Source organism: Hippoglossus hippoglossus, chromosome 21 (genome assembly GCF_009819705.1).
Source record: "Hippoglossus hippoglossus isolate fHipHip1 chromosome 21, fHipHip1.pri, whole genome shotgun sequence".
Lineage (NCBI taxonomy): Eukaryota > Metazoa > Chordata > Actinopteri > Pleuronectiformes > Pleuronectidae > Hippoglossus > Hippoglossus hippoglossus.
The window spans coordinates 242,424-254,448 of NC_047171.1; the positions used below are offsets into that span (position 1 = coordinate 242,424).

Genomic DNA, 12,025 nt, shown 5'->3' on the forward strand with positions numbered 1-12,025 from the left:
ATCACTAAACTGCCAAAGTCAGACGAGCCGAAAGAATCAGTTAAACTCAAACCCTTTGAAAAATCAGGGAAACCAGAAGAAGAACCGCAAAAGATCAAACTCAAAAAGGTGCCAACAAAGCCCAAAGAGCCAGAGAAGGAAGTCATAACTCACAAAGTTGACACGACAAGACATTATGACACAGAACTAACAGTTCAGAAGCTTCGGGACAGAGAAGATCGAGAGGTGATAACACTCAGCAGAAGAGAAAGAGTATTCACTGCAGCTGAAGAGACGTCTGAACTGGGATCTGTGCAGGAACCTGAACAACCAGAGGCAGAAGATGAGAAATCAAGATGGATCAGAACTCCTAAAGCTCCAAAAGACGAAGAGCCTGAACCAGATTTAACTAAGAAGAAAATAAAGAAACTGCCAAAGAAAGAGGAGGAACAAGAGGTGGTGACACTGAAACCATTTGAAAAACCTCAGAAACCTGAAGAAGCTGAGCCTCAAAAAGCTCAGAAAGAAGGTCAAGCACAGACAGATACCGTACGAACTCCGTTCAAGAGAGCTGAGACGCCACAGAGAGATCAACCCAGTGCTGCAGTAAAATACAGAACACATGAAGACGTTCCTGTCAAGAGTCCAGAGGTCGTTCACATTGTTGACAAAGACCAGACAGAAATCCAGCTGAAGAATAAGGTTGATCAGGTCCCAGAGCCTGAGGAGCCTTCTGCTGCCAACAAGCTTTGTGGAAAACCTAAAGTTACACCAGATAAAGAGAAAGAGAAGGTTCTGTTGAAACCTTATTCTAAAGTCCTCAAGACAGAAGAAAAAACTGAAAAAACACCTGAAGAGGAGAAAAAGAAATCTGTGGACATAAAAATACCAAAGAGAAAAAGTCCAAGAGATGAAACTCAGCTCAGAAAAGTTGAAAAGACAATGACACCCAAAAAGGAGGATGAGAAACCTGGAAAGAAAGAAGAAGCAGTTGTTCCACTCAAGAAACTGATTCAACCAGGAGAGAAAGAAGTGATCCTGCAGAAAGATGCAGAGAGAGAACTCCCACAAAAACCAACAGACATCTTTAACAAAGGTGTCAAACTCCAAAAGACTCCATCACTGAGAGTCAGTAAAGAAAAGGTAGAAGAAGAAAAGTCTCTCGAACCTACTGAGCAGCTCAAAAAGGTGGAGCCCAAAACGACACCTTCACCAAAACCTGAAAAAGCAAAGGAACTGGATCACGTCCCTCTCGGGAAGAAGCAAAGTGATGAAAAGCCCAAAAGGATTGAAAAAGCACTTTCACCAAGAGACTCGACTGAAGCCCTGACGCTGAAGAAGGTTCTGAAGAAGCCGTCAGCAGAGGAGAAACCTGATAGCGTGAGGATTCCTCTTGTGAAGGAGGTGTCTCCTGGAGCTGTGCACATGAAGAAGGTTCCCACGCAGCCGGAGGAGGAGGTGTTCGAAGAGGAGGAGGTTGCTGAGGAAGAGGAGGAGGCCTGGGGCTGGGAGCTGGTTCCTCCAGACGACTGGGATGGTGAAGGGGTTGATGGGGTGCTGGAGACTCCAGGAATGCCTGGCGGTAAACGAGGTGAGGTGAAGGCTGAAAAACTGACGACCATGGACTCATCCAACCTCTGACGACTCATCTCATCAACTCCATGTTTAATCACGTGACCATCGTTAATCTCCACCTCATGATTCATCTCCGTCCACCCGTCATGTGTCCATCCTTTAATGTCTGTCATCAGACGTTTGTCTTCACCAGTGTTCACATCGTCTTCGTCTCTTTATGTCCTTGTCATCATCTCGTCATAACCTCTTCATCGTGTGACGTCCCCTGATTGTCGCAATGTCTCATTTATCATGTTTGTCGTTAGTGTTGCGTGAATCTTTCTCTTGGTTTCCTCTGGAGTATTTAGGTTAACAGAGAAACATAAAACTCATCTAACTCTTTCTTGTCCAGATGGAAAACCATCAGAGGAGCCGGCGAAAGGCAGAGGCCGAGGATTCGGTGGTGAGAACAAACTCACATACTAACGGTTTTTAGTCTTTATGTTTAAAGCAGTATCACCTGTTCCATAAGTGTCGTAAAGTGTACGTTGTTTATTGTGTAAATCTTTTAATCTTACATCATATGACCTTTGAAATGTGTGTCCATGAACACACAGATGCTTTTTTACTTTACAGTTACTTGTGTTATCTCTATCTGTGTGTGATGTTTGTGTAGTTAGTTGTTTTTGTCGTCTTTGAGTTTTGAGGCTCTTCTCTGAAGCTCGGTCTGATTCTCAGTTTGAACGGAAAATCGTAGATTCTGTTTCTCAGATTTTTACTAAACGTGTTTTTTATATCAACTGAGTGACGTCTGATACACGATTGGAACAAGATCTTAAAAACATCCCAGAGTCTGAAATCTCTTCGCATCTTGTCTTAAACAAACCTGATAAGTTTTTGTGTCTGATGTTGCAGCGAGACAGACGCCATCACCTGGTGACGGTGGGCGGGGCCGCGGCCTGAGGCCTGGTGGAAAAGGTCCATCACCTCCAGAGGATCCCTTCGGAGGGTTCAAGCTGAAAGCCGTCCCTCTGAAGTTCATCAAGAAGCTTCAGGACATTGTGCTAAAGGAAGCCGAGTCCATCGGCTCCGCCGCTGTGTTTGAGTGTGAGGTCTCACCTTCCACTGCCATCACCTCCTGGATGAAAGATGGCAGCAACCTGCGTGAAGACCCCAAGCACAAGTTCACCTCTGACGGCAAAGATCGCAAGTTGAACATTATTGATGTTCAACTGTCCGACACTGGTGAATACAGCTGTGTGGCCAAGAACGCAGGAAAGGAAATAACGTGCACAGCCAAGCTCATCGTAGAAGGTAAACCACTGAGGTTTTTTTATTTTAACACAAATGTTGTCTCAACATCAGAAACTAATTTAACTTAGAAGTTAAACTTGTTTTAATGAAAAATTAAGATTTTTGTACTACCGCCAGTGAACTTCAATGAATGGAAAGTAGTAGTAAAGAGTTGATCTGTGTCAACAGAGCTTCCTGTGAAATGGTTGAAAGAGCTGGAACCAGAGACGACGTGTGTGAAGAGTCAGCCCATGTATCTGACCTGTGAGCTGAACAAAGAGAGAGAAGTCGTCTGGAAACGTAACGGCGCTCTCCTCAAGCAACAGGCCGGAAAAGTGGCCATTAATATCATCGGTATGCAGCACGCTGTGACCATTCAGAACGCCACCGACGACGACGCCGGTGCCTACACGTGTGAGGTGGACGGACAGGAGGACGTCAAGACGACGACCAACGTGAAAGTGATCGGTAATGACTCAGCGGCGCCCCCAGGATTATATTATATATATATATCACACCTATTTAATAGTGGTTTAGCTCAGTGGCGCCCCACAATACACAATAATAATATTTATAATTATTATTAGAGAAACAGAATGATGTGCCGTCGTCACGAAGATTGAATGAAATTAATTAAATCTTGAGTTTAGTCGTCACATCCGACGATTGACAGGAAATCGATGTAATAGCTTCAAAATATGAGTTACGTTGAGTATACTATGTATGAGTATGTTTTTACTGCAGCAGATAAAGATTAAATGTTTTTTTTAATGTGCATGTTAAAGTAAAAGTTTTAAGATTAAAAATATGTTTATAAAGTTTAAAAAAACATTCATAACCATGTGACATGTGTCATCAGAAATAATCAAAGACTGGCTGGTGAAGCCTCTGAGAGACCAGCACGTCAAACCCAAGGCTAAGGCCACGTTCAAGTGTGAGCTGTTCAAGGACACGCCCAACTGGAAGTGGTTCAAGGGCGACGATGAGCTCGTGCCTTCAGACAAGGTCGAGGTCAACAAAGACGGGAAGGACATGACTCTGACTGTCAACAACTGTCAGCCCGATGACGTGTCAGACTACACCATCGTGGTGGAGGATCGCAGATACACAGCCAAGCTCACACTGGGAGGTCGGTGTGAAACTCAGAAGGAAAATCCCTGAGTCCACAAGTCGAGTCCAAACATCTAAATTGTGTTTGTTTGATTTCAGAGCGTGAGGCGGAGGTCCTGAAGCCGCTCGCCAGTGTGGAGGTGGTGGAGAAGGAGGAGGCTAACTTTGACACTGAGATATCTGAGGAGGACGTGGTCGGAGAATGGAAGCTGAGAGGACAAGTGCTGATCAGATCCCCGGTGAGATTTCAAAACTCCTCATCTCAGAAGAAACAGCTTCAACTTTTTCCCAGAATTCAGTCGGTGCTTTACTGAAGTGCTTGAATCACAGCGACGTGTCTGTCAAATATTAATAATAATATATATTCTTTATTTTAATTTAATTCATATTTTTAATGAAATTCATTTGAGAAGGGAAGTTTATTTAGTTCAAAACGTGTTTTGTCATCAGCTCGTGTTTGCGTGGCCGTTGTTTTTCAGACGTGCGACATTAAAAGTGACGGCAGGAAACGTTTCCTGACGCTGAAGAACGTCCAGCTGGACCAGGCGGGCGAAGTGTCATACCAGGCTCTGAATGCCGTCACCAGCGCCATGCTAACTGTCAAAGGTACGAATCAGCTGCAGATACACGTCACCTCGTCTTGTTGTGTGTCCTTTGTTGCTGCATTTGTGAGTCTTGGAAAAAGGGGGAATTGCAGAAGGTAAGAAAAGTGTGTTTGTGAATAACGGCTGAATCATTCGCACCTCCCAGAGATCGAAATGGGCTTTATCGATCAACTGAAGGATGTTTCAGTGCCTGAAAAGAAACAGGCTAAGTTTGAATGCACAATCACCAAGGATGTGCCAAAGGTCATGTGGTTCAGGGGGGCGGAGATAGTCACCCCGAGCCCCAAATATGAAATAATAGACGATGGGAAGAAACACATGCTGATCATAAACAGCTGTGAGTTTGACGACGAGGCTCAGTACACCATCGAAGTGTTGGGAGAAAAGTCCAGCGCTCAGCTGACGGTGGAAGGTAAGTTTCAGACAGAACTCAGGCTTCATGTCGTGTTGTCATTTAATGTTTTTAAAGTCAAGACAGCAACAAACAGCCATGTTTGTGCACTGACTTGATGTATTCCAGGCATGAGGCTGAAGTTTGTGCAGCAGCTTCAGGACCAAACAGTGAAAGAAGGTAAAACAGTGACTTTTGAGCTCGCGCTGAGCCACGAGAACGTGCCGGTGGTTTGGTACCGAAACGAAGTCAAACTTCACGTGAGCCGTACGGTTCTCACACATGTGGAAGGAAAGAGACACTGTCTAGAAATGAGGACGTTGACTCTAGATGATACCTGCCAGATAAAGGCAGAAGCCAAAGGACTTTACACTGTCGCTAAACTGACGGTGATAGGTAACAACTTCACTTCTCTCTTTACTGTCTGCTTGTAATATCGAAAATGAATGATTTCATGTTCTGAGAAGTAACTCAACTCTACTTCTGCTTTGTTACAACTTTGGTTTTATTTACTTCCTGTTTTTCTATGAATCTATCTTCACTGGATTAATTTCAGTATCGATTAACTTAATGTTCGGATTCTGTTTGTGTGCGTCGTCCTGAAACTCGTGTCCGTTGATCTGTTCCAGAGGGCGACGCAGTCTTCGTGGTGAAGCTGCAGGATTACACGGCCACGGAGAAAGACGAGGTGTCTCTGGACTGTGAACTGAGCAAAGACGTCCCGGTCATGTGGTATCACGAGGAGAAGGAGATCATCACCTCCAAGATGGTGGTGATGAGGTCAGAGGGCACTCGCAGGTCTGTGGTCCTGAAGAAAGTGGAGTCGAGCGACAGAGGGAAATACGTATGTGACTGTGGAACCGACAAAACCTCGGCCAACATCAGCATTGAAGGTAAACACACATCAGGTCTGAGACGTTGGAATTTTTATTTTTATTGTAAAACAAAAACTAAACTTCCATGTTTCTGCAGTTCTGACGTTTTCATTTCAATTTTATTTCCCGTGTAAAAAACAACAGTGAAAGAGTCAAGGTTTTCCTACACAGCTAACATTAGCATTATCATCAGCATCAATCAGCTAACGTTAGCACTAGCATTGCTTCGTTGACCAACTTCTGTCTCCAGACGTAAAACGACATAAACGATGACTCTTCTATCGCTTTCTACTGAAGTTAGCATGCTAACAAGCTAGCTTGGCCCGTCTGCGGCTCCTGTTTTAACCGACAGGAAAACTACGTTCAGAAAAAACTAAAACCTGTAAGGAAAAAAACTCACTAAAGATTATATATATTAAAAAAAAAATTAAATTCTGAAACTAAATCAAATGTTTTATTAAATTGAGATTTATTTTTTAACGCAACTCCGATCGCTTTGTCTTGTTTCATGTTATTTTCACATCTTTCACTTCTTTTCTTTTTTTTCTCCACTAGCTCGGGACATCAAGGTCGTACGGCCAATTTACGGCGTAGAGCTGTTTGACGGAGAGACGGCTCGTTTCGAGGTGGAGATCTCAGAGGACGACGTGCACGGCCAGTGGAAACTGAACGGAGAAGTCCTCAGTCCTTCCTCTGTGAGCACCACCTCCATTCATCACTTTATATTTATCTACAATATGAATATATATGAATGTTGATTTGTGACGCGGCTTCGTGATTGAATTTGACAGGACATCGACATCATCGAGGAGGGAGGCAAACACACTCTGATCCTGTACAACTGCAGAGTCTCGATGACCGGAGAGGTGGCGTACACTGCCGCCAACGCCAAATGTTCAGCCAACCTCAAGGTCAAAGGTAAACCGAGCTTCTAGAAATGGGTCTGTGAACTAAACGCACTAACAACAGTCTGATCTGAAAACCTGACTCGACTGTTTCCTGCAGAACTCCCTTTGAACTTCCTGGCATCACTGAATGACGTCCAGGTGTATGAGAAGGACGAGGCGAGGTTCGAGATCGAGGTGTCTAGGGTGCCGAAGAGTTTCCGCTGGCTGAAAGGCTCGCAGGAGCTGCAGAGCGACGACAAGTACCAGATTACGCAGGAGGGAAACATGTACGTTCTGTTAATCCAATCGGTCGCCTACGACGACGAGGCCAAGTACATGTTCGAGGCCGAGGACAAGAGGACGACAGCCAAGCTGGTCATACAGGGTAACGCCATGTTTTCTTTTAATACTCCTCTGGTTGGTCCCCAAGTAGAATTAATAAAATACATCTAAATAAACATCACTTTTTCTTTGTTTGAGGTGTCCTTTCAAAAATGTGTGTGCATGTTTTTCAGGTATTCGTCTGGAGTTTGTCAAACCGATCAAGGACGTGACGGTTAAGGAGCGAGAAACGGCTGAATTCAGTTTCGAACTCTCTCATGAAAAAATCTCTGTAGTTTGGTACAAGAACGACATCCGTCTTCATCCCAGCAAAGTGGTGCACATGTCTGATCAGGGAAAGATCCACACGCTGGCCTTCAAGGAGGTCACCATCGACGACACGTCCATGATCAAAGTGGAGGCCATGGACAAGACCGTGACCGCCATGCTCACTGTCATCGGTCAGTGTCACATAAAAATATCCACCTTCATCAAACTGATCATTTTAAAGATGATTCAAAAATATCTTTAACATGAAATCCCCTGGTTTCTCTGCAGAGGGCGACCTCTACTTCACCACCAAGCTGCAGAACTACACCGCCGTGGAGAAAGATGAAGTGAAGCTGGTCTGTGAACTGAGTAAAGCAGTCGCAGACGTCAAATGGTTCAAGGACGGACAGGAGATGACTCCCTCCAAAAACATTGCAATCAGCACAGACGGAAAGAAACGCATCCTGATGGTCAGGAAGGCGGAGAAAGCAAACACTGGATCATACACCTGCGACTGCGGCTCCGATAAAACAACAGCAAACCTCAACATTGAAGGTAAATGAGGATTTAATTAATACATCTGTTTTTTGACAGTATACAAAGGAGTAAATTTCTAAAAGTGAGTAAGATTCTTGGCCGTTGAACTCGATGTCATGAAGACGTTTGTGAAACTGATGTTTTTTCCTGCAGAGCGCGACATCAAGGTGGTACGTCCGCTGTACAGCGTGGAGGTCACAGAGACAGAAACAGCCAAGTTTGAGACGGAGATTTCAGAGGACGACGTCCACGGGAACTGGAAACTGAAAGGAGAACCTCTGCACCAGTCGCCTGTGAGTCCGACTTCAGCTGAGAACTGAGCTTGTGTCACTAAAAACAGTTTGAATGAAAGTTTGTTTTGTTTCAGGACGTTGAAATTAAAGAGGAGGGAACCAAACACATGTTGATCTTGTATAACGTTCGTATGGACATGGCAGGGGGCGTCGACTTCTGTGCAGCCAACGCCAAATCCAACGCTCAGCTCCGAGTCAAAGGTGAGAGATTTATTTCGTATGGTCAGATCAAATTCTATAAAAAGATCAAATATATATAAATATGATAAAAATGTTTAAACATCCATAATATTATTGAAATTATTTCATTATTAAACAAACAACATTCTGTTTATTTGTTTCTACTTTTAAAACCACGACACCTCATCACATACCAGTGTCATGAGTCTGTCTTTGGCCAATCAGCTGCTGTGGTTATTTTTGACTCGTCAGTCTTTATCTAAAGTGAGATGCTGCTCTCTGATTGGTCGAGCAGTGACACCACTTGTACTGTCTCACAAAGGGTTAGGGCTCAGACCCGCTCAGGACGACCGGCGTCCATTAACCACGTCTCCTTGTTCCTCAGCTCGCTCCATCGGCCTCACGCGTCCTCTGCAAGACGTGACGGTGACGGCCGGAGAGACGGCGACCTTCGAGTGCGAGCTGTCGTACGAAGGCATCGAGTTGCAGTGGTTCCTGGGAGGAAAGAAGATGGAGGCCAGCGACCGGGTGAGTGCCTTCAGAAAATTAATCTTTTAGTTTATTATTTCCTCGTCTGTTAAAATCCTCAAAGTGTGTTTTCACTTTCAAAGAAAAGTTAGACTGAAATCATTTCACACATTTAACCAACAAAAATAATGATATGATCTGTGGAGATTTTTTTGCAGTGTGTTCGTTTTTGGGTAATAATAGAACTTGTTTTCACTTTGGAAAGTTTTACAGTGAAAGTCAGAACTGTCATACACTATAAAAACACAGTTAAAATGTAATGTTTTATCTTTTTTATTTTACTGCACAATTATTTTTTTTAAATCACTTAATGAAACACAAAAGTCAGATTTCTTTTACAGTGTGTGGATTTTAACTGTTTTTTAAAGATGAAGAATTATGTTTGTTTTAATAAGACTAGTTTCCTTCAGACAAACTAAAATTTACTGAAATATTATTTTAACTTCAAAATCAGGTTAAAAAAATCTCTCAAGGTTTTTAGAATCAAGTTCTTATTTTTTTCTCTAGAGTTTTATTTTTTTACTGTGAGCATTCCTTGGTAAGTAGATTTTTTACAGTGTTGGACAGTGCTGCAGTTAAAAATAACCAGAGATAGGAGAGCAGCTGTTATCATCCAGACACGAGCAGCTTCGACTTTTAACTTTCAACTCAACACACGATCGAACGTTAACATTTAACTGACGATCGAGACAAACGTCTGAAAAATGTAAACTTACCTAAAACAAGTTAATCCAACGTTTCACATAAAAATGAATGAAACTGGGTTAGGGTTGTTGCGTCCTCCAGTAGATCAGAGATGATTAATCAGCTGATTTCTGATCAATAATTTAAAGTAGAAACTAAGTTTGACTCATAGAAAATATTTTCTCAGACTTTGACGAAACAAATGGTAGAAAATAAACATTGAATAATTTTCACAGTTTTCTGACGTTTTATTCACTGAATTATCGAATGATTCTAAATCTGGATCCGACACCAAAGCACTGAAATCGCTCTTTCAACAGTTCCATTTGATTTTAGCAGCAGAAAATGGAGATTGTGCTTTTTGAATTCTTTTAGACCTCAGCACAGCGTTTGATCATAAACTGCTCATCAGGAGGCTGGAAAAATGTGTTGTGATCCAGGGAACCGCCCGAAACTGGTTTCAGTCCTGTTTGGAAAACAGAAGCTTAACTGTCAGCGTGGGGAGAATGCTTCCTCCTCCTCAGCCCACCCCTGTGGAGTTCCTCAGGGCTCTGCTCTCGCTCTCCTTCTCCTCTCATTAGAAAGCATGTCCTTCCTCCGTTTGGCTGGTTCCAGGACGTTAAGGCCTGGAGGAGAAGGTTCTCTTTGGCCCCTGAACAAACTAATATTCTGAGCTCTCTTTCACACTTTGTGAAACAGCAGTCATTTTTGACTCTGCCGTTGATGCTCGAGGCCCCTGATGCTCGGGGCCCCTGATGCTCGGGGCCCCTGACGCTCGGGGCCCCTGACGCTCGAGGCCCCTGATGCTCGAGGCCCCTGATGCTCGGGGCCCCTGATGCTCGAGGCCCCTGATGCTCGAGGCCCCTGATGCTCGGGGCCCCTGATGCTCGAGGCCCCTGATGCTCGAGGCCCCTGATGCTCGGGGCCCCTGATGCTCGAGGCCCCTGATGCTCGAGGCCCCTGATGCTCGAGGCCCCTGATGCTCGGGGCCCCTGATGCTCGGGGCCCCTGATGCTCGGGGCCCCTGATGCTCGGGGCCCCTAGGCAGGTTCATGGTTCAGCCTTAAGTGCATCAACTCAATTACCAACATAAGTGTCGAAGTTTGAATTTTCTTTTCTTCGTGGCTGCAGGTGAAGACTCGGGTGGCGGGTCGAGTTCACGCTCTGACCGTCAGAGACGTGAAGCTGTCGGAGGCGGGCGAGGTCAAACTCACCGCCACAGACTTCCAGACTCAGGCTCAGCTCATTGTCAGAGGTGAGATGGTCGAACGCACTGCGGACACTGAACACATCTCAGACAGGTTAGTGGTTATCAGCTGATGTTCTGTGTGTGTGCGTGTGCTCAGAGCCGGCAGTGGAGTTTACGAAGCCTCTGGTGGACCAGACGGTGGAGGAGGAGGCGACCACCACGCTGGAGTGTGAAGTTTCCAGAGAGAACGCAGAAGTTCAGTGGTTCAGAGAAGGACAAGAGATCCGGAAGACCAAGAAGTACGACCTGATCGTTGACGGCCGCAAGAGGGCGCTGGTCATCCGCAACTGCACTCCGGATGAAGCCAAGATGTACACATGTGACACCAAGGAGTTCAAGACTTCATGTTTCCTGGAGGTCACACGTAAGGACCAAATGTTTTTTATTTAACATTTGCTTCCACAGCTTCACTTACTGTCACAAAGAACCTGTAACAAGTTTATTTATTTTAATATTCACCTATTTATCTTCATTTGAAAACAAGATTAGTCCACTCACACTGAATTTAAAATAAAAATCTATTATTAAGTGTTAAAAGGCTTTTATTTTTACATATAATTTTAATATCATTTAAAACAGATAAAAATCGCCCACCGGAGCTTCCATATTTAAAGTAAACTCAAAATATATGATTTACTCAAATAAAACAGTTTTATGCTGTTATAGTTTTCGGTCTCTGCTCCGTCATGTGTCTTGGTTTAGCTTCCGTATAACAATCAGTTCCTGCCAAGAAAACAAAGTGATAGAAATTCAGGATTTTAGTTTAAAGTTTAAATTATTTGTGTAAATAAAGAAAAAGCAGATGTCCGGGTTTGAGTCTGTCGGACCTAATCGTGTCGTCTGTGTCGACAGCTCCGCATGTGGAGTTTACGAAGCCTCTGCAGGACGTGGAGGTCAAAGAGAAGGAATCTGCCAAGTTTGAATGTGAAGTGTCCCGTGAGTCCGCCAAGGTAAGACCCGCCCCCATCCGTCACTTCGTGTCAGACGATCAGACGATGATCCGACGGTGGTAACGTCTCCTCTCTCTCACGCCAGGTTCGATGGTTCAAGGACGGCAGCGAGATCAGGAAAGGAAAGAAGTACGAGATCATTTCTAAGGGAGTCCAGAGGATCCTCATCGTCCACAAGTCTGTGTTCGACGATGAGGCAGAGTACGAGTGCGACGCCAGAACCTCCAAGACGTCCGGCATGCTCACCGTCATCGGTGAGGATTCATTTATTCTTTATGTGGAATATTCCAAACTTTTCACAAAATGGCCGCTCTCTGCT

At 44.3% G+C, this 12,025-nt stretch overlaps 1 protein-coding gene across 1 annotated transcript in view; it reads left to right on the plus strand.

The window, feature by feature from the left end:
* Window positions 1-12,025, plus strand: part of ttn.1 (titin, tandem duplicate 1) — a 136,947-nt gene that overhangs the window by 41,443 nt on the left and 83,479 nt on the right. The window contains exons 62-82 of the mRNA XM_034573345.1: window positions 1,946-1,996; window positions 2,449-2,847; window positions 3,016-3,294; window positions 3,686-3,955; window positions 4,036-4,175; window positions 4,416-4,542; window positions 4,687-4,953; window positions 5,062-5,328; window positions 5,562-5,825; window positions 6,363-6,502; window positions 6,599-6,725; window positions 6,813-7,079; window positions 7,210-7,476; window positions 7,574-7,840; window positions 7,976-8,115; window positions 8,190-8,316; window positions 8,681-8,823; window positions 10,639-10,762; window positions 10,854-11,120; window positions 11,609-11,706; window positions 11,792-11,960. Of these exons, the coding sequence (XP_034429236.1) occupies window positions 1,946-1,996; window positions 2,449-2,847; window positions 3,016-3,294; window positions 3,686-3,955; window positions 4,036-4,175; window positions 4,416-4,542; window positions 4,687-4,953; window positions 5,062-5,328; window positions 5,562-5,825; window positions 6,363-6,502; window positions 6,599-6,725; window positions 6,813-7,079; window positions 7,210-7,476; window positions 7,574-7,840; window positions 7,976-8,115; window positions 8,190-8,316; window positions 8,681-8,823; window positions 10,639-10,762; window positions 10,854-11,120; window positions 11,609-11,706; window positions 11,792-11,960 (4,200 nt within the window). The remainder of the gene's footprint in view (window positions 1-1,945; window positions 1,997-2,448; window positions 2,848-3,015; window positions 3,295-3,685; window positions 3,956-4,035; window positions 4,176-4,415; window positions 4,543-4,686; window positions 4,954-5,061; window positions 5,329-5,561; window positions 5,826-6,362; window positions 6,503-6,598; window positions 6,726-6,812; window positions 7,080-7,209; window positions 7,477-7,573; window positions 7,841-7,975; window positions 8,116-8,189; window positions 8,317-8,680; window positions 8,824-10,638; window positions 10,763-10,853; window positions 11,121-11,608; window positions 11,707-11,791; window positions 11,961-12,025) is intronic.